General features: G+C 32.9%; 1 protein-coding gene and 1 long non-coding RNA gene across 5 annotated transcripts; both read right to left on the reverse strand.

The window, feature by feature from the left end:
- Positions 1 to 253: 253 nt before the first annotated feature.
- Positions 254 to 19,332, reverse strand: LOC111079587 (RNA pseudouridylate synthase domain-containing protein 2). Of its 4 annotated transcripts, none has more exons than XM_022374821.2 (11): positions 18,689 to 18,916; positions 15,853 to 16,562; positions 9,378 to 9,470; positions 9,110 to 9,197; positions 8,825 to 9,047; positions 7,367 to 7,454; positions 3,953 to 4,173; positions 3,698 to 3,888; positions 3,403 to 3,630; positions 943 to 1,274; positions 254 to 876 (listed from the first exon to the last, which is right to left on the reverse strand). In XM_022374821.2, exons 2-11 carry the CDS (start codon positions 16,552 to 16,554, stop codon positions 802 to 804), a joined length of 2,241 nt encoding a protein of 746 aa, XP_022230513.2. In that variant the 5' UTR covers positions 16,555 to 16,562; positions 18,689 to 18,916; the 3' UTR covers positions 254 to 801. The 4 variants fall into 4 exon arrangements, with proteins under 4 accessions (XP_022230513.2, XP_022230512.2, XP_041451909.1 ...); XM_022374820.2 differs by having other exon boundaries at positions 15,853 to 16,681; positions 18,689 to 18,915; XM_041595975.1 differs by having other exon boundaries at positions 15,853 to 16,681; positions 18,628 to 18,915.
- A 2,789-nt stretch (positions 19,333 to 22,121) lies between these two features.
- LOC111079588 lies at positions 22,122 to 22,647 on the reverse strand. The gene is made up of 2 exons (XR_002608372.2): positions 22,352 to 22,647; positions 22,122 to 22,288 (listed from the first exon to the last, which is right to left on the reverse strand). It is a non-coding gene; the product is annotated as an uncharacterized LOC111079588 (long non-coding RNA).
- Positions 22,648 to 23,107: the final 460 nt, after the last annotated feature.

A 23,107-nucleotide genomic window follows, 5' to 3' on the forward strand; every position in this document is an offset into this window, starting at 1 on the left:
AGCCCCAAATCTTTAATAAAAAGTTGGTTTTGTTCCTTGAGGAAAAATCGTGTTGAGTAGTGTTATCCAACTCATTCAGCAACAACATTTTTTTTTAATTTTCTTGATTAAAATTTTTTTGTATATGCAATAGATAGAATAGAATTATCCAACTCATTCCGCAAACATTTTTTTTTTTAATTTTCTAGATTAAAATTTTTTGTAAAGTTCGGTAGCAACCTAAAAAAAAAAAATCAAATCATGTAAACTTTTATTAAATCCAAGGTAACAAAACTAGGGGGTGTCCCGTTTGAATTTGGAAAAAATTATTTTTTGGCCCAGCCTAATATATAGTTATGTATCTCTAAGATTATAGTAAATTAATATGTACATCTATAAACTTAAAAAAATCAAAGAAAGGCTAGTTTCGGGGGCCGAAGCATACCTCTTTATCACTTGTTTATCAGCTATATGAAAATTTATCAGAATTTTAGTCAATTTGACTTGGCTATAAAGTACACGATACATTATATTCATAAAGAGAGACATATCCTCTAACAAAAACATATTTTTCGATTTATAGTGCCTTTACCTATTTTGTCTTGGCGGTTCCTAACGGCTGTACTAACTGTATGGAGAGGTCTGTGAAATGTTTCGGCTAGATAGCTTTAACTGAAAGAAGCTGACAGACGGACACCTCTTGTTTGTCATTCTTATCAGAAGTCATATACTCGATGTGGTCAAATATGCTTTCATCTGTGCTTAGCCAATATTTAGTCAAAGTCCCCCTTTACAAGGTTATATGACAGTATTTATTGCTACTTAAGTAGACTCTGAGTTCTCCCAATTTGTCCGAGCCCAATAAGGAAATTCAGTTTCGTACTCCCATCCAGGACCCTATAAAGAAAAGGTTATTTATTGATTAAGAAAAACATATCTGCAAATACAATTTTGCACTCAAACCTTATATTTCCAAGCGTGCAGATACATGATAAGGTCCTTAGACTTTGGATCACGGTAGTGCACCTTGCACTCATAACAATGCGCATCTGTTGTGATTTTATTTAGCTTAATACCAACATCCACATTTCCACCCTCGACAGCGTGGGTAGTATCGGATGTCTGCAGTACTGACGAAACTTTGGTAGGATCCTTCATATCAGTACATGAAAATTCCCTCGAAACGTTGGCAGGCTCTAATTTTTTGACGTTCACTTCAGCTCGGGAAGGATCTACGCAAGGCGGAGTAGTTTCCCGTGAATTCACACCCACGTCGTCATCGCTATGCTGAACAGCTAAAATTATATTAAAAATACAAAATATACGCAAATTTTTTTTAACAGTATCGGTGACATTTTTTTTTTAATAGTAATAGTAATAATAGTAATAGATAGTAATATTCTATTTTTATTTAAAATTTTATTGAGATTTCTACCGAATTTAACAATTTTTTAATAAAAAAATTTAAAAAAAATTTGTTTTGCATGAATTAGATTCTGCAGTGAAATCTATTTACTAACAGTGAACAAATAAAGGGGTGTCAGCTTAAAAAAATAAAAAACGAAAAGGAACGTGTGAGTCGCTTCTGGGGACGCGACTCTACTTATACCCGTACTCAGTCCGTATATACATTTTTGAGCTTATGATTTTTTAGAATTGAAAAAAAAAAAATTACATTTTACATTTTTTTCCTACATCTGTTATCTACATCTACATCTACAATGTATATTCTACATCTAACATGTAGATTCTACATGTACCATTTAGATTCTACATCGTCTCCGCTAGGGGTTGCTCGCGCACTGAACGCGGCAGAGTGTGCGAGTGAGAAAGAGAATCAGTAGCGTCAGCAGCGCTGGAGAAGGAGAGGGAACCAACAGAAAATTAATTTCTTCATTCTGGCTATAATTACACTAGTCAACACGATTTTTCTTCAAGGGACAAAACGAACTTTTTCTTAAAGATTTGGGGCTTAGAAATGGTTTGATGATATTTTTTATTTTTTTTCCATGGCAGAACTTTTTTTTGAAGAATTTTTGAAAACTGGTATTTTTTTAAAGCTTTTTTCAGAGTTAGCGCTTGTTTTTTTCACATAGCTCTAGTATCTTACGTCTGGTTGTAAAGAACTTTGCTATTTTGAAAAGATAATTAAAACAGCTAGAAGTTAAACCCAAACACTTTGTGATTACAGCTTACCGTCTGGGAAATATAAAGCATTGAAATGCAAAAATTATGATTTTTTGCGGTATTTTTTACGAAATTTTGACTTTAAAAATTCAGGAAAAGTCGAAAAAAAATTATATCCTGTGTTCTCTATTTTTTTGTGTAGAGGTGCAATAATTTGGCGTCGTTTAAGGTATCGCTCATTAAGAGCTATGGAGAGACTTTGGAGCTAAAATTCGTTAACCAAACCTAAAAAATGAAAAAAATGAACAAAAAATACCTTTTGGAAGGTTGCGAGCTCAACTGCCAATTGGGAACAAAGCAAACGAAAAAGGGTTGTACATTTGGTACCTGATCGCGATCCCAATTCCCAATGGGTAGTTGAGCTCGCAACCTTCCAAAAGGTATTTTTTGTTCATTTTTTTCATTTTTTAGGTTTGGTTAACGAATTTTAGCTCCAAAGTCTCTCCATAGCTCTTAATGAGCGATACCTTAAACGACGCCAAATTAATCCACCTCTACACAAAAAAATAGAGAACACAGGATATAATTTTTTTTCGACTTTTCCTGAGTTTTTAAAGTCAAAATGTCGTAAAAAATACCGCAAAAAAATCATAATTTTTGCATTTCAATGCTTTATATTTCCCAGACGGTAAGCTGTAATCACAAAGTGTTTGGGTCTAACTTCTAGCTGTTTTAATTACCTTTTCAAAATAGCAAAGTTCTTAACAACCAGATGAAAGATACTAGAGTTATGTGAAAAAAACAAGCGCTACCTCTGAAAAAAGCTTAAAGAAAAATACCAGTTTTCAAAAATTCTTCAAAAAAAAGTTCTGCCATAGAAAAAAAACCATAATTCTTTAAAAAATTTTAAATCCCTATATCTATCAGAAAAAGTCGGTTTGGATCCTTGAGGAAAAAAAAAGTTCGATTTTGTCGAGTAGTGTTATGATCCGATCTGATTCAGATTCGGCAATCTGGTAGATATGGTCATTTTCTACGATACTGCGTTTTTAGTTTTATCGTATCTTTAAAATTGTGCCTGCCACAGATTTTCGTCCTTTGTGGGGGTGGAAGGGTGATGATGCTGATCAAGAATATATATACTTTATGGGGTCGGAAACGTTTCCTTCTTTGCGTTGCACACATCCACTTTTACCACAAATCTAATATACCCCTTAACTCTATTTTGAGTACGGGTATAAAAATTAGTTTGTCAAATTTTGGCCCAGCCTAATCTATGTATATTTATATACCAACCGAAAATTTGGTCGCTGCTAAGGCTCTCCCCATCTGTTTCGTCCTTAGAATTTTTAAATATAGATATATCGGAATCATAATCTATTCCTAGCCAGTTCTCTGCATTATGGATATTAATGAGATCTCGTATAAGTTCATCGTCTGACTTTCCACCGATATCCCCAGAACGCCCCTTTAATGGGCCGAAGACTTCATGATTGTATAGTGGATCGTTAAGAATTGGATAACCTATAAAATAAATTTTCGTTAGTTAAAAGCTTATTAATCGTGGGGTATGATCAAGGGTTACTCTCACCTAGATATTGCAAATGTACCCGGATCTGATGCATCCGTCCAGTAAGTGGTTTGCACAGTACCACACTAGTTTTGCCGTTTTGTGAAAGTTTTTTAAAAGTGGTGGTACAATCTTTCCCTCGTTGCGAGACTTTACACACCCCAATCTTGTAACTTACTACCTCAATGGGTTCCTTACATTCTAAGATTTCGCTAAGAATTCAAAAATACATAATAGTAATGGTAATAGTAATTGTAATAGTTTTCTTTATCTTACTCTGGAAAAATTCCCTCCACTCTACATATATACTCTTTTTCTACTTGTCTATTGCGAATTTGCTGCTCCATTTGTCGTGCTTTCTTTGGGCTCCGTCCAAATAGTAATAGGCCGGATGTTAAGCGGTCAAGCCTATGAATTGTGCGCAGATTCTTGAGGTTGAATTCCTTAGCGAGTATGAAAACAACTGTATTGTGCCTATAGCGGCCACAAGGATGTACCTAAAGATACACATACAAAACAGGACATGTTAAAATACACTAGTCAACACGAGTTTTGCTCAAGGAACTAAACCAACTTTTTCTTAAAGATTTGGGGCTTAGAAATGGTTTGATGATATTTTCTATGGCAGAACTTTTTTTTCGAAGAAAAGATAATTAAAACAACTAGAAGTTAAGCCCAAACACTTTGTGATTTCAGCTTACCGTCTGGGAAATATAAAGCATTGAAATGAATTGAACTACCAATTGGGAACAAAGCAAACGAAAAAGGGTTGTACATTTGGTACCTGATCGCGTTCCCTTGTTCAAAATTGGCACTTGGGCCCGCAAACTTCCAAAAGGTATTTTTGTTAATTTTTTTCATTTTTTATGTTTGGTTAACGAATTTTAGCTCCAAAGTTTCTCCATATTATTTAACGACGCCTATATAAAGCACATATACACCAAAAAAATAGAGAACACCGGATATAATTTTCGAATTTTCCTGAGTTTTTAAAGTCAAAATTTCGTAAAAAATACCGCACAAAAATCATCATTTTTGCATTTCAATGCTTTATATGTCCCAGACGGTAAGCTAGCTGTTTAACTATCTTTTCAAAATAGCAAAGTTCTTAACAACCAGACGTAATATACTAGAGTAATGTGAAAAAAAGAAGTGCTACCTCTGAAAAACGTTTTAAAAAAAATTCCAGACTTAAAAAAAAAGTTCTGCCATAGAAAAAAACAATGATTCTTTACAAAGTTTAAAAGTCCCATATCTATCAGAAAAAGTCGGTTTGGATCCTTGAGAAAAAAAAAGTTAGATTTTATCAATACAAAATATTTTTTTTCTATAAAGGTAATTTCTTATTTTTTTGTAGCCAAATACGGAAATATTTTCAGTTTGTTTTCAATGCTTAAAATATTGATCGTATTTACGCTTGAAAAAACTTTCCGGTTTAGTAAACTAGCCTCAACTTTTCGGTTAGATTATATTTTTCGAGTGACACCTGCATGTATGCAAGAGTTTGAATAAATACCTAAATACATATTCACATTATCGTATCGTTTTTAATTTAATTGTAAATGAATGGAAATACTTAAAAAAAGATTATAAACAAATACTTTATTTGAAATTAAGTAAAAACAAATGCAAGGATAAAAAAACACTACCCGACACCATTTCTCCGATTTGAACAATGCCATCTTTTTTTGATAGATTTTGATCCTTTACACATGCACATAAGGCAGGGCCAAAATTTGACCAAAAAATTAATTTTTTGTTTTTTCAAAGGGACAATTCTATTTTTTGGTATTCAATAAAATTATACAATTTTTTTTTAAATTTTTAGTTTAATGTTTGGGCGTTGCTACCACGGAAAGAAAATAAAAATTTTTGGGTAAATATACATTAAAAAAAATTTAATTCGGCGGTTTTTTCAAATAATTTTGAAACTTAGAAACTAGTTCATATTGATAATTAGGTATTTTTTTTTTTTTTTTAGTTACTGTTAAAAAATTAACGATTGGTGAAAATCAAGAAGTTCAGCTGAGGTTGATATATTTAGTTAGATCGCAAAAACTTGTGCAGGTTTCTTACTCCCAATAACTGATTAATGACGATATGAATGGTATTAATTATATGCAATAGATTTAACCAATTATCCAACTCATTCCGCAACAACATTTTTTTTTTTAATTTTCTTGATTAAAATTTTTTGTAAAGTTCGGTAGCAACCTCTAAAAAATTTAAAAAAATTAAAAAAAACTGTAAATTACTATTAAATCCAAGGTAACAAAACTAGGGGGTGTCCCGTTTGAATATTTTTTGGCCCAGCCTAATATGTATGTATATATATTAATACAATAAAATTGTAAAATGTAGCATCACATATGTATGTATGTATATCGTAAAGGCACATTTTGAATTATCTAATATTAATAAAATCAGTTAATTTTTTCTATTTGTTTCTTGGACAGACGTGGACCATTCCCGTTTACTTAGAGTTACACGGCATACATACATATGTATTTATAGCGAGTAAATTCATACTAGTTCAAATAAATTTACATATATATATTAGGCTGGGACAAAATTTGACCAAAAAATTAATTTTTTGTTTTTTCAAAGGGACACCCCACCCCCTAATTCTATTCTTTGTTATTTAATAAAATTATACAATTTTTTGCAAATTTTTAGTTTAATGTCTGGGGGTTGTTACCACGAAAAGAAAATACAAGCTTTTGGGTAAATATACATTAAAAAAATTTAGTTCGTCGGTTTTTTCAAACAATATTGAAACTTAGACATAAGTTCATATTGAAAATAAGGTATTTTGATTTTTTTTAGTTTTTTTTTAAAAATTAACGATTAGAAGTATAGCTGAGATTGATATATTTAGTTAACTAGTTAAAATTAAAAGATTAGATTAAAATTTTTTTGTATATGCAATAGATTTAACCAATTATCCAACTCATTCCGCAAACATTTTTTTTTTTAATTTTCATGATTAAAATTTTTTGTAAAGTTCGGTAGCAACCTCTAAAAAAATAAAAATAAATAAAATCATGTAAACTTACTATTAAATCCAAGGTAACAAAACTAGGGGGTGTCCCGTTTGAATTTCGAAAAAAATATTTTTTGGCCCAGCCTAATGCCTGGCATTTTTATGCCAGAATTTTATTTTAAAAAGTGATAGAGCTATCTCTTCTATTTTTCACATAACTTAGGTAATGGCTGTAATGATTTTTCCATTAATACTAGCTGCGGCTTTTAAGCGGTAAAATGTAATATTACACCCAATTATAGCTCAGCCGTTTTTCCATAGATTTTAATGAATAATGCTTCTAACGTCGACTAATGAATGCACTTATACACAAAAAATATAGAGACACAGGATAAAATTTTTTTCAATTTTCTGAGTTTTAAAAGTACAAATTAAAAAAAAGTAAAAGTAAAATAATTAATCATTAAAAAAACTCATTACAACCAGATTTAAGTCATGTGAAAAAACGCTACCTCTGACAAAAAGCATAAAAAAATATACTTTTTTTTTAATTCTTAAAAAAAATTCTGACAGAAAAAAAACCATAATTCTTAAAAAAAAAGTGGGTTTGGTTCCAAGCGTAAATAAAATGTTCAATTTGGTCGAGTAGTGTAGTCAGCGCTTATAATATTTTCGTATCTAAGATGGCGGTCGTCAAAGCCACTTACAGGTATTGATGCAGGCTTATTAACAACTACAATGTCCTCATTCATATGCACTATTTTAATTGGGTGACACGTCACAGGAACTTCGTGTCTGCAAGTATAGCCATAAATCTGTCGTTAGATACATAATCATTATATGCGTTGCAGCATTATTATTAAAATAGCAAATTTACATAACTAATCTATTGTAATAATTACAAAAATCTTAATATGCCCTCGCAAAATGCCCTCGTTGGGGCTAGGGTAGGTTTTTTTGTTTTAAGTTAGGACAAAGTTGACAAAAACCAAAAATTATATACATACAGAGATGCTCCGGTCTGTACAGACAGACATGGCTATATCGACTCGGCTATTGATGCTGATCAAGAATATATATACTTTATGGGGTCGGAAACGATTCCTTCTCTGCGTTTCACAAATCCGCTTTTAGCGCAAATCTAATACACCGCTTAACTCCTCGAGTACGAGTATAATAAAGGACCCAGGACATATTTTATTTCGACATTTTTAAAGTTAAAATTAAAAAAAATGAAAGCTAGTATTTCCGAAACGGTAAGCTAAATCACAATTTGTTTAGGTTTAAAAACAGCATATCTTAGCTTTTTAGAATGGCAAAGTTCATTAAAACCAAATGTAAGATATTTAAGTTATGTGAAAAAATTAAGCGCTAAAAAAATACCCGTTTTCAATTTTGCCACTTTTTTTTGCGCTACTTAAAAGAGAATTCCCGAGAATTAATAACAAAATAAAAACGTGCTTGAACGAAACTTTCAGCCACACTAATGCAAGCAAAAATCATGTCGTGTGCATGATTAGGCACATTGATGCTCGATTCGAATTTCGCTTCTAAGGGCTGTTTTTGTTGTTGGACTGCTTCCCAAATTGAAAAATTAATAATTAATATTAATATTAGCCCAATTATATATTAACTCAAGATCCTAATCAATAAATGTTATTGCCAGCAACGAAAACGTAATTCTCCATGGCTCTGCAACTTTCTGGTCTTCCCGCATGTTGAATTTTCTACTTAGTTCACAATAACTAATCTCGACTATCGGGCATCTTACAAGAATTGGAGGAATATCGGCCAGAGGTCATATTTACCCGTATCCATATCGGGACGGTATGGTTTGTCAGATTTTGATAATTCACAGTAGTAAGTACAAAAATACCCGAACCAATAAAATAAATAAATAATATATTCAACTAAAAAGTATTTTCTTGGGTGGCTAACTTGAGGGATATTTTTTACAGATACATGTATATATATACTTTGGGGCGCAGAAGATAGCTCCTTTAGTGTTTTTATTATGATAATATATAGAATCACGTTCAACTTTTCTATGACAACTAAAGGTGTTGTCCGTTACTAAAAAAAAAAACACTACTTGTAAAAGAATGCAAACTTCATTAGTCTCGTGGTTATCAATATTTTTAGAATAGCTGTTAATGCTAAGTTACCTGTGAACTATATTTGCAAGAAGATCGTTGTGTTTTAGCCGGTAGTCAATAGAGACTTTCTCGAAGTTAACTGTCAATGTGCCTGCTTGAATACAACGTTCGTACTCTTCAGAAGGGTGAGCGCGAAACTCCCGAGAAAATATATCCAGAATCTTTTCTCCCACCCAACGTCCTTTCGTGAACGTTGTGAAGGTGAAGTAGTATGGGTAGACTTTTCTAAGACCTTTTTAATGATCATTATATGTATTCAATCCATTTAATATCATTTGTCAATAAATATCTTACCATTTTCAATATAGTAGGATGTCTCTTGATATCGCTCATCCGTAAATCCGGGTCTTTTGGCTTTCAGAGCTTTAGTTTCAAGTTTGGCCTTAAATAGTTAATATAAGTACTATAAGCTTACATAGCGTGGATAATGATTTTCATCAGATCTTTTCAACGCATAAAGAGCATTATGTGCGACTCGGCTGTGGATGCTGGGGCCTCTTTCTTTGCGTTACAAACATCCAATCAAAATAAATATTTAGCATACAAATTTGAAATGACCTACTTTTTTTAAATCCTTAATTGAATCGCTATTATCAGTTTTCCTCTTTTCTGGAATTTTCAGTTTCTCGTTTTCGGACTCCCTCGTTAATATATCCTGTAAGGTAAATGAGAGAAAATAACATCATGAATGCTCAAGTTATTTCTGATTTTTTGTAACTTTTATATTATTATTATTAATATACTTTCGACGAATTTTTAAACTTGTTTTTCAGTTGCATATGTTTCTTGTTGGAACTCTTTCACATAGTTATTTGGGTAATTTGGTGGATCTAGCTTAAGCATTACAACGATCAACTGAAAAACGCTAAAACCAACATTTTCTTTCAATGGTAAACATTAAATAGAATATGTATGTATATTTAACATATCTTTCAAACATACATTAAGATTGAAACTCCCCAAGAACACATCCATCTATATTTCCTTATTTTGGCAACAATACATACATATATTTATGATAAAGTGTTTCGACTTTGACCAACTTTTGCTACGCTGTGAAATGTACTTCAGAGAAAGAAGTATGCGTGCACTTATTAATTTGCTTACATTTTTTTATAAATGCAACGGTATATTTTTTTTAGGCATGCAAGATTGTATTCTAGGCTATTATGAAGATCTCTTACTCCAATGGTCCCCTTTGGGCTTCATTCTATGTACCGTTTTAAATAATTTGTGTAGCTACTCGTGGTTTTCATAAGCAAGGAATGAGATCAAATTAACTCTATAACTCTAAAAAATTTTCACTAAAAAAAGGAAAGCATATAAACTATTAAAAAGCAAAAACAAAAAATTTAAAAACATTATTGCATTAGTATTTTTAATTTGCAATTAGTATGCACATATACCTATGTCATATGAATTTTAAGTTGTAGTAGTTATCCTAAAAGTTTATGGAAATAATATTGTTATTCTTTTGTTAGTATATACCAGATAAATACAAACAGTCCAAAACATTTTCTTTGTTCTTAAAGCCTAGTACTCAGATCAAAAAACTGTTTGCCAGCAAAAAAATGTCATATATTCTTCGAGCGGCCAGTGTGTGACCAGAGGTGTGCACTGCATTCCGAACGGTTACACTGCTCAGACCGCTGCTTGGTTTTGTTTAAAGTTAATAAAATGCACTTCTTCGGCTGGAGCCGCTCTTCCTCAGGTATATCCTTGTATTGGCAAGGTAATGTGTCGGACTATCAGCAGCAGCAGATGGCGACGCCTACCGTGCCGACCACCGTGAAGACAAAATGTTTTGAAAACAATATTTGTTTTATATTTATGAAAATTAGTAAAAAATAATAAATTATAATATCCATATAATATCCATATAATTGTCATTCATATAATACTGGATTAATAAAATTCTATTTGTCTTCAATTTAAATTAATCTTCAATTATTTAAATATTTCATTTGGTTTTTTGTTCTCATATTGCAATGTTTTCTTCGTGTTTGCTGGCAAAATATATCAAATTGATATAATTTTCGAGGTGGGTCTAAACATACCAGCAATACAAGCAAATACTTCGGATAAGTAGTTTTCTAGTATATACCGCCCTTTTTGTTTTTTGATCTGAGTACTGTCGTACTACTACTTGATTTGATCCGTACAGAGCCTAGAAAACAGTTTTTGCCGTAAAAAAATTCTCTCTCGGTTTCATACGAATATCAACCCTGATTCTGTTCGCGAGGTGTTTTTTCGATCTGAGTACTAGGCTTTAATAGTTTTTTTTTAAAGTAATATCAATGCGCATATACTTCTTTCTCTGAAAGAAATCGTAAAATCGTTTTTAAAACCATGTGATGTAGTTTAATTTTAATAAAGTCTAAAACATAATATATAGTTACACAAATATGAAAGTTTGGTTATATGGGCTAACTTTTGCGTATAATTATAAAGAAGAATATATTTAAAATACTTAATTCAACTTTTAAAATGAATTAGTTTGGATTAGTGGTCATCGCTAGGACCGGAGATACATTCTTTTGTGCGTTACTAAAGTCTGCCCAATTTAATAGTACCCACCTCAAGAGTAAAAAATAAAACAACATATCAAATAGCTGCATAGATCGATCGGTTCTTTGTGAGCACAACATTTTTGTTAATTTTGTTTTTGCTTTAAAAGTCTGGCACCCCAAAGCTATCCTTCTTCTATTCTTGATTGTGTATTAGAGTCAGAATGACAACCACAAGTATGTTGCCAGCAATACCCGTTGGGTATATTTCATCTCATATGCGTACATATTTCCATATGTAGGGTGAAGAGGGTATATCAAAATTGGACAGATGTTTACCACGCACAAAATATTTCCGTTACATATTTTTCTATGCAAAATACTACTTTTATTTTATTGGATCGACAGGGAACGTTTAATCTTCATTTCCGCTACACATAATATTTTAAAATTTTTTAACTTTGACTTGACTTTACGAAAATAAATTCTTGAGTTTTTTGTATATGTTTTTTAATGGTCCTTTACTTAAATTGAGAAACGAATTCTGCGGTTCGGAACCGTTTGTCGTCTAGATGAGGAAACCTCTGTTAAAAAACCCCCTAACTTGAATTTTGTATGGATTTTTTGTTGGTATCGGTGGAAATGCCAATATAAAGGGTATAAGTATGAGCTTCATTACTGGTTTGTTTTAGCATGAGGGTTGTTTGGAGATTTCCTGCCTAACGTAACGATTATATCCGTAGATTTTTTGCTTGACTGTTTTCTTTATAGAATCGATCGAAATGCCTCTTGTTGGCAAGATGGCTGAGAACTAATGTTACCGTAGTGTTTCACATTACGTAAGCTCATTAGAATACCTAAATATTGTTCTACAAATAGTATATAGACTTGTACACTTGAGAATATCTACTTGCCTTCGAAGCTTATGTGTTCGGGGTGCCTTCCCAGAGCGACTATCCGCTGACGTTTTTATTTTATTTTTGTTCTTTGTTTTCTTTGGCAGTGCGCCCAACGAATGATGAAAAGATGCTGCATGCCTGAAAAGCCGTGCGGGAGAGCCACATACCACGAAAGATGACGGCCGACACAGCCTAGCGGTCAAATCCCCTGAAGCAATCTCACAAATACAATGGTTGTGATATGTGTTTACATGAAAATGTAAGCATAAATGTACTAATACGTGTACACGACAATGGACAAAAGATACACATAAAAGTCACCGATCATATACATATCCATCCTAAACTTAGATGTGCTTCTATACCATCACGAAGTAAATAACCAAGTAAGAACCAACCAAATAGAACGCAGTTGCCAGCACTTCTTATGTAAGATATTTATAAATTAAGATATTCAAAAAAATTTCAATTGTGATTAGAAACCCCAAAAGATCCCATCATCTGTCGATACTTCTTGACACACAATTTTTTGCATTTGTATAAACATTTGTATTTGTCACTAATGGGACTTACTTGAAAATTTAGAAACGAGCAAATCATTTGTGTGATTGGTAGACAATGAGACATATTTACATACGAGAAAAATATACTCGTATGTACTATTTATTTACTACACATGAAAACAATAAAAAAAAATTTAAACTAGTTGTTGAAGGATCATGATGGATAATTGGCTAAGGCATCACAGTAGTATGTATGTACATATGTACCTTGCGACAGAAAAATGCTTTAACGTACACTAGACTAGTTTTCCTCTGATATTAATTCTATATAGTTATCCGCTCTGTGCGGGCTCCGCCTACTTGCTGCCGGATTACTGATTAGTTTACGTAGAAACAGGAAATGGTTCTTCGATGGCTGATGATGCGGATCAACAATAAATTTACCTTATATAAAAGCGGAGATCCTTCTATCTCTGCGGTGCCAACATGTGGCTACTACGCAAATATTATAGTCATAAAATTAATGTAAAAACAATTATTTCCCGATTCCCCATCAAATTATACTTTTCCTAAAGATCTCCGATAATTGGCATTGCAGATAAATGAATGAACCTGCACGCTTTATAGTTCTACTCATCCATGGGAACTGCACAATAACAGAATGTATAAATTAATTAAATCATTCAACAGCAGAGACCTGTTGCCAGCTTTATTTTCCACACACACACATACACACATTATTTCATTAATGTATTATACGTTTTTAATATATGTCTAGAGATAGCTATACTTATACTGTATAACATGTACATAAAATGCAAATCCAATTATATCGAATTCACAATATGCCGAAAGAGTACATTGTGTTTGCAGACGTTTGGGGACTAACATATAACAAAAATTAGTCAGTTAAAGGAAAACGTTTCTACCCAAATATTAACTTACCAAATTAATACAATGATTTCGATATTTATAGCCACAGCCATGCAAAGGGTTTCATAAATTTAATTGTCAGGTTCGATTTAAAGGGTATAAAAATCTCTGGGGTCCATTTGTTTTAATTGGTTTATTTATACCCAGGTTTTCCTCCGTCTATAATTTTGTAAGAATCAGTTGTTCTTCATTCTGGTATACTAGCTTCAAAGTAAATGTCGGTGGCATGCTTGAAAATCGTGTCACATTTTAGAACCAGCAGACCACTGAAAATATTTATGAGTACGCCCACACCATGGCTGCTGGGGCTACCTCGTGGAACAGAAGAGAAGCAGGGGCAAATTGCAAGAGCCTTGCGACACGCTTTCTTTCATTGCTTTCGCACCGCTCGGTTACGCAAGGTGCTATTGGACGGACGAATGCCAGCACCGACCTGTCTGGAACACAGCACGTGACTCCGACCCACAATATTATTAATTAACAGTTTTCAAGAACACATAAAATATTTATGAATGAAGACAGCTACTTAATTTAGATTGATAATAATCAATGTTTATTTATACATAGATATTTATATAAACATTGGATTCTATAGAAATTGATAAAAATACGTTAATTAGCTGGAATAATTGAATTTTGTTTAGCCACAGAAACTATACTTGCCTATTAGGCAAGGGCACAGCTAAGAAAGTTTCCTGCAAAATTAATTTGTTCTTAAAACCAACCAATCTGTCCACAAACTTCACATGCAGGGCTCTTTTCCTCGGTAAAAGAACCAATAAATTCATACATATGTACATGTACATATATAGGTAGATAAATCCGAACCGGTTTCTTTGGTGCAAGAGTGAACGAAAAGGTTTTCCCACAAGGACTTGCTTTTTACTGATTTTTCCTATGACAAAAAATATATAGATGTCTGCCCAAAATTCTAAAAATTCAGGGTCTATGTAGAAGTCGAAAAACAAACAATACAAAATTGATTCAACGTTCTCTGCTTTGGAATCATATGATTCTAAATCATAACAGAATGTAACCTAAGTCGCACGATCCCAAGGGTTGTACGCTTAGATCTCGCCAGCAGGTGTAATTAAAATTTAGCTTAGCATTATTATGCATATACAAAGCATTTATCCTAACGCAATATTTGAGTGCAGCAATTTGTTGGCCAATGCCTTCAACATGGGCCTGTGCAACTCTTTGTAAGCAGCCGGTTTTAAGAACAGCTGGTTGGTGACATGTAACTCAACTTTGTCCATAAACGGTTGTGTGGAACTACTTATGTATCTTAAGATACTCTTATTTTACAACAATAAGCTCTTAGCTGCTTTGAAAAAGCTAGAAAAGGAATCTTGCCAGTTTAGTTCTGCAGTGGCTATCTTCAGATCGGGAATACTCGTAAAATGGAAGAATGCTAAAGATCAGATGTTCATATGTACATATGTATGTACATACATGCGAATACATTCGAAGATTTGACAGAAAGCGTCTGACGCTTGACGCTATTATTGTGCCTTTGGTTTCCGCTTATGTACTTTATTTTCATGGTCATACGCTCGTTAGTGTGGAGTCATAGACATTCGACTCTGTAAATTACACTTACTCGTATATGCATGAAGTATTCACTTAACAATGGGAAAATATCGTGGCTACTGTTACTATTATGAGCGTCTGGTTATGCTGAAGACCTTGACTAACACAGGTAACGCTCTCCGCTCAGCATTTGGCTTACGAAATTATCGAATTTCAAAATGCAGTCAATGAAAAAAGAAACTAGTCTTTAGCGACGCGGAAAATCGGAAAGTAAAAACATAGTAACAAAAGATGTGTGTATGTATGTAGTAGGTACGATTAAATAACAAACTACAAATTTCCAATAATCATTTTGTCATCAACACCGAACAGGGAATTAAAAATGAATAAATACGCAAAATTACGATAATTATGCGCTGGATAGTTTCAATACTCTGTACCCAAATTTACTAGTTGATCTACTATAGGAAACTAGAGTCTTGTACTAGAGTCATTACTTGTAGGATTTATTAATGCATTAACACCTTATATCGCAGTCTGTCATAAATTAATCAAAGTGCAAGGCAGTACTGGTTGCTAGTAGATTAACATACAATAATAAATCAAATAAATAACAATGGGTATTTTCGTTTAAACATGGAAAAACATTAAGAGCAGCTTACCTTTTTGTTTATCAACAATTCAACATTTGGTACAACTTTAATGGTTGAGAGAGCAGATGCTTGGTTCCTCAGTCCAATGACGCTGCTCATGTTGAGGTTAATAGACGACAGGTGATGAAAATCTTGTGGCAGGCAATTTAGTGGCTGAACGATAGCGCATGCCGACGAGGATGCTCGCGGGTCTGGTTGTACTGTCATGGACAGAGACGATGTCTGATGGGTCAATCCTCGTCCAGCTGATGGCAGAAGTGATTGTTGTTGAGCCACGGAGACTCCTGAAGCTGGTGCATAGTATGCACTCACAGGCAAGGACGAGAACATGGAAGATGGCATCAAATGAGTTTGTGTGTGACTGTGGTGGTGTGACTGGGGACACGGATTTAGCTGTCCTGGGTAGCTTGCCAACTGGGTTGCACTTAGTAATGTTGGCCCAAAACTATATACGGAACTCATCGGGAAGTGGGTTCCGGCAGCTGCGCTAGGATGCAAAGTCGGCTGCTGATAGTTTGACGGAGGAGCTGCTGCCGTGTTTGGTGATAGTTGTTGTTGGACTTGAGGCTGAGTTGCGAAAATACCTCCCACCGACGAAGTTCCCATTTTATCCAAAAACGGCGCCTGCATTTGCATTATTTTCTGCTGATGCTGCTGCGCGGCCAGAGACCATGGCAGATACCAAGCGCAAGACGATTGGGAGTTCTGCATTTTTGTTGCTATTGTTTTTCAGCAGTAAACGGTAGTTGTTTAATTTTGCACTTATAGTATTTATGTATTTAATAGGCAAGGGTAAATTTTAAAGAAAAATAGTTCTGAAATAAGGCTATATCTTGTCCTTCAGTTACAAAACAATAAATTTGAATATATGTTGATAGTAGCGTAGCATAGTGAGTCATTATTAATGACAATTGATTGATTGACATTAATTTAGAAATTTGAACACAATCTAAAATGGCTGCAAAGGTGAGTATGCATTTGTGATATGTATGTAAGTACATGTGTATAGATATTTAATTGAAAATGTAAACTAATTTAACTGTACATATGTAGTTCTGTAAAAAAAATAAATAAATACATATGTATATGTATGTATATGTCGAAACTAATTTGTACATTGTACATATGCACATATCTGGGCAAATCCACTCCCATACCTATAAATATTGTCTTCGTTTTTACATACATACATACATATGGATATGTATTAACATATCGTGGCATTCTTATTTGTAGTTTCTGTTAGCGGAAAGGCGTTAAAAAAGATAACCGTCATTATTTTTTTTGCTTGATTTGGATTGAATCTCAATAAATAATTCACAATAAGCAAGATAAAAATCGACATAGCTGCTAAATAGAATCACGTAAGGGATTCTGAATGGTTTTTCAAATTAACCTTCTGAAGAGCGCCCTGTCTGGTCTGATCGTTGACGGTATTACCAAGGAATGACAAATGGCACTGGATATACACATGATGGTATTGTTATTAACACATACAATCTGTAGTCACACTTTATAGTGGTTTTTATGCTCAATATACGTACATACATACACATATATGTACTCACATACAAATAAAAAATGTACGCATTTATTAAATTAGAATATGTGCTAGCTTAGGCGACGTAGAATTTTCGGGTATGCATACACATATAGAGGTACATGTATAAATATTAGACCTCCGGACGTGCACATTACACGCGACGGAATTCTGACTGCCTGGTCTTTGCCAAGAAAGAAAGAAAGGAACAAAGATGATCAACAATGAGTTTATTTAGGTAAATAAATATGTACACATGTATATGTACATATTTGAAAGAACAACAACAAACAATATTATGTTATGAAAACAAAACTTTGCAATTGTCGGATCAAATTTTAATTAAAAAGGTTGCTTAAATGTCAAGGTACATAAATACATACACTTGTACATAAGTCCAGCCCGCCATCTTGGCGGTATCAGTTTTCAAAAATATTTTCTAAGCAAAGCCATCCGAAAAATGAAGATATCTGGGTTTATCTGAGATGTACTTTTATGAATGCCAGTCTGTCAGGAAAAAAAATGAATATATGCATATATCCATGTGTGTACATACATATATGTATAGATCAGCCAAGGCACTTAATATTAGCTCCGAGATAAAACCGAGATGATTATGAGTACACGAGCGTTGTGATTAACTAAGGATATTCTTTTTCCACAATTAATAGGAATAGAAATTTCCGACATACGAGGAAGGTAGTAAACACTTTTATATTTTTTCATAGGGTTGATTTGTTTGGTATTTTAAAACGACTGGAATGCTTTTCCTATTTTCGAATTTAAAGCTCACTTAAATAGACTATAGTTATACTTTGTATATGGGGCACTAGTTGAAAACAGGTTGAATGTATGTACATACATACATACATACATATGTATGTATATGGATTTTCTAATTGATAGTCAATGAAAGCTTTTGATCACTCAGACTTCGGAGATCCTCCATGTGCATTTTGAAGTATTTTTTTGATGTTATTCCTCATTTATTGCTTACATTTAATCAAAAGAAACCCATAGGATATATCTTTTTCAATGTAATTGCACACAAAAAAGCATTGTAATTTAAATATCCTTTTTAGTTGTTCATTTTAAATTCCTTGGGTCCGTAGAGCATGGCTCTAATATAAATAGGCAGTAAACTCAGTCATTCACTAAAATTAAGCCAAAAACAGTCCTATTATGATATTATATCACAATGCAATCAACACTTATTAATTCTATATTATATGTATACTGTTTACAGCCGTCAGTCCATCTACTATAACACGCGCGGGAGTTTTTAAAAGTTGGACGAGTTAGCACCTTCGGTTTCGTCGTTGGCAGGTCGGCATTAGGATTTGATTTTCTCAAAACGGCCAGTTCCCCTGTTCAACAAGACAAACAACCAAGTTAACACAATACAAAATTTCTGTTGTTTCGTAGTCCGCGGCCGACGTGTATATGATGGACAGATCGAGTTATGACCGGAGACTTTTGTGAGTTACAATTTCAAATTTTATAATCCAAAACGTCCGCAACGGTGCGAACGAACCTGTTCCCATGGCTGTAGTTTGGTTCGACAGAAATGTTTGCTGTTGCATAGCGCTCAAAAACAAGGTATGTATGTTGCGACAACGATGTATAGAGTTTCGCAATATATGTATATGGCAAATTTAAGAAATACATATTAGTCCCCTATAGAAGAAGCCTTTATTCTTTTTGAAAACCCAAAGCCTTAAATTTTACAACTTAATTTGTTGTTGTGTTTAATAGTATACCTTTCTTCATTACTTACCTTGCATGCAGAACTTTTTGGAGATTGTTCGTCGAACATAAGAGAGCGCTTGAACTTTTTGGACACTGTTCTGCGCACATTGGAGAGTCTCCACAGAACTATTCAAATAGTCCGATACTTGATGTAACAAGCTTGAGACTCGTTTATGACCATTTGTTTACACAATAAATGTAGTTGCGGTATAAATAGTACAACTACATGGGCATTTCCGCCAAAATGTCTACCATGACAAAAAATATTACAAGCCAATAAAAAAACAAATTCCCATATACATTTGTCCCAATATTATTTTTTAAATATGTATATTGAAGTTTAAATTATTTAAGCATTTGACATAATGTCATGAACTTTGATGTGAAAAACTATTTAAATAGGATAAAGTTAATCTTTTTGGACATGTTTTCCTTTACTATTATCTACGATAAGAAATATAAATCTTGATAAAAGTTTTCCACAAAGTCTCTCAAACATATTGAACTGTATAAAAAATCCCAGATAATTTTCCCAATCCCGGTATATTATTTAACTTTTATTACCCCGAATTTGGTAACGTACGTCAGATGCCAGATTTAAATATAAAGCAGAAAGGGTTTTTATAATTACATAAAAGCTTGGAAATATATATTTCTATATATATATATTTCTACAATCCAAAGTCCCGAACACAAAAAAAAATATTTTCACAGGAAAAAAGGTGTAGTCACATAAGTCTCTTATTTTTTCTGCCCGCGAATCTTGTTGATGTGTAAAACGACCACCGTTCTCTAAATTTAACCAAAAGTGTAAAACACGACTACTTTTCAATAATGGCTTGGAGATTTTTTTCGTACTACGGAATTGGATCATTTTAAGTATTTGTCAATCAAAATATCATGGATGACTTGATACTACAACTTACTCGGAGGTAATGCCGCTTTTTTGGACGTCCCAGGAGAACAACGATCTGAAGGATACTTCGATACCAAGGAAATTTTCGACTATCCGTCATCCGTCACTACCCGATTGAGAGATATCCAATTGGGAATTTATGTTGTGTGGTAAAAATATAATTCTCTGAAATAAAGTCCACTAACAACAACCAGCTTTGAGAAGCTGTAAAAAAAACCTGGAGCTCGATTTCAGTATCTAAGTAAGTTAAAATGAGATTTTAGCAGTTTGGTCAAAACGGCTGCAGCTACGTCCTTTTTATAAGCGGTACCTTAAAAAATCCTTAAAACCATGTCCGTACGAATAAAATATAAGAATAATTGATTCTTTTTCTTATTATTTTTCTTATATTATATTATATTTATAGTATAGATTATTATTAGCACATATTTTCCTGAGTATATAGAAAACCTGCCCAAATTAAAAAATTTTTCATTTGAAAGCTTGAGCTAAAAACATACTCATACATACTCATACAACATACCTAAAAACATACTCATTCTGAAGTGATATGCAAAACGCCAGCTTATCTCTGAAAAGATCATAAATACTTACCATTTTAAATTATTTGAAAAGATCCCTAACCAAAACCGTAGTCAGTATATAACATTTAGTACATATATTTATACGTATGTAATCTTTTGATTTATGCAACTTATGCAATACATTTTATATGTAATTATACGTTAGCGGCGGTATTGGTATCATAAAAAATGCTCATGCCCTTTTTCCTTCCTTTCGTATCACTGTTTTCAAAAGGGACTGATTTATGTGTTGGTTAATGTGGGTAGGATCTTCACACCATCTCTTCCAATGTTGCTTGCACCTGTCATAAACACGGGAAAAAATAGACAGAAAGACGGGAACCACGATTGCTAGTTATAATTTTATTCTAACGCTTGCACTTCGCTTATCCCCTTTGACCATAATGATCTATTTTATTAGAATCTTAAAATATTTTATCTGCTGCAGTTATATATATTTTCGTTAAGTTGCGATTGATAGAATTGATTGAAAAATATTATTATTATTATTATTTGTACTCCTTCGTTCGTATATTCAACGAGAAGGAACTTGTGAGTCGCTTCTGGGGACGCGACTCTACTTTTATACCCGTACTCAGTCAGTATATAAATTTTTGAGCTTATGATTTATGTAGAATTTTAAAATATTTATTTATTTCTCTGCTTCCCCCACCTCTTCCAGCACGAGACCACGCTACAAATTATCTTTTCCGCTCGGACACACTCTGCCCTGTTCAATGACCTTTGCACAGAATACGAGACCTTTGCGGAGAATATGTAGATTATGGTGCATGGTGCATGTATAATATACACTTTATATGTAGAATATGCATTGTAGATGTATATGTAAATAATAGATGTAGCAAAAAAATGTAAAATGTAAAATATTTTAAAATTCAAAATAAATCATGCAAAAAGAGAAAAAAGATTAAATAATTTTAATTTTCGAACCGATGCTCAAAAACAAACAAAAACAAAAAAGTCGATAGATCGCTAACTAGAAAGAATTTACGTGCAAAAACTTTCAGTTTTCGAATACAAAATTTTCAAAATGTGAAACTTGGAAAATTCTCTTAAAAAGAACTATGTGCGACCGACAAAAACTTATTGCACCAAAATTCTGAATAATTCGCGGTCTATCAAATTTTATTTAATTTTAAGCAAAGGAGCAAAAATACAAAATTTCCAACTTTTTAACCTTTATTATAAACTTGTAAATTCCCTTAAAAAAAACCATATCCGACCGAGAAATGATTTTTGCTCGTAAATTCTTTATTATTGACGGTCTATCGACGGTTTTTTTTTAAAGGAGTATAGACTCCTGAATTAAACATATACCCATGCAACTGCAACCAATATAAGATACTTAAGTTATGTAAAAAATAGAAGCACTACATCTGAAAAAAAACATTAAAAAAATAAAAGATTTTTAAGAAAACTAAACCATAAAAAAACATAATTCGTTAAAAATTTTTAAACCCCGAAATCTATAAGCAAAAGTCATTTTGGGTCACAGCATAAATGTCGTGTTTACTAGTTTTACAAGTAAATTGGGAATTACAATAAGGCCAAGGTACAGAACGGTATGTAAGGTAATGTGTGATTCTGGTAAGTTTGGAAAAACGATCAGCATCAGCCATTAATTGCACGATTTTTCATGACTCCCAGCTAATGCGCCTAGAAGAAGAAAATATACAACTACAAAAAATTTGTTAATTAGGTTTTTCAGAAACAAAATACCATTTTCCATTTGAAAGCTTTAAATTTCTCAGATTATATCTTGCAAATTACATTGACAGCTGTACTTATTAGCTTTTCGGAATTCTCTTCGGACCATTCAAGAAACTGGGTGAAGCTTACGACTCAAAAGATTGGAGTTTTTTTTTTATAGCAGCAAGGATAGTTTAAAGGCTGTTTTGCTTCACAATGGAAACCAAAAGCCTTCTGTTCCCATCGTCCATGCTGTCAATATGAAAGAAACATATTAAACAATAAAAAAATTGTTTGAAAACATAAAATATAAAAACCACCAGGCATTTGACTTAAAAGTCGTAGCCACGCTGACGGGATTACAAGGTGGTTATAAAAAAAAATGCTGCTTTCTGTGCAGTTTTCAGATGTAACTTTACCACCGTTCCATGTTAAGCTAGGACTAATGACAAATTTTGTAAAAGCACTGTATAAGGAAGGTGAATCAATTGGTGAATACCCAAGAACGGGTTTTCCACGTCTGCCGCTGGCAATAGTGAAGGAACGAGTATTTGATAGTCCCCAAATAAAAAAACCGCTTAAAAAAAAATAAAAAGCAGCCTGGAACTCATTCCGACTCGTAGCACTCTTGGTAGCAGCAAATCTGATTATTATATTAATATCGTCTTAGGCTTAATTAGTAATTATAAAAAAAAAAGTTATTATAATTACAATGATAAAAATCTATATTTATTTTTACTTTAAAATAATTATGAACTTGTGAATTTAATGAAATTTTTTTTGTTT

The sequence above is a fragment of the Drosophila obscura genome, unplaced genomic scaffold, assembly GCF_018151105.1.
Source record: "Drosophila obscura isolate BZ-5 IFL unplaced genomic scaffold, ASM1815110v1 contig_9, whole genome shotgun sequence".
Lineage (NCBI taxonomy): Eukaryota > Metazoa > Arthropoda > Insecta > Diptera > Drosophilidae > Drosophila > Drosophila obscura.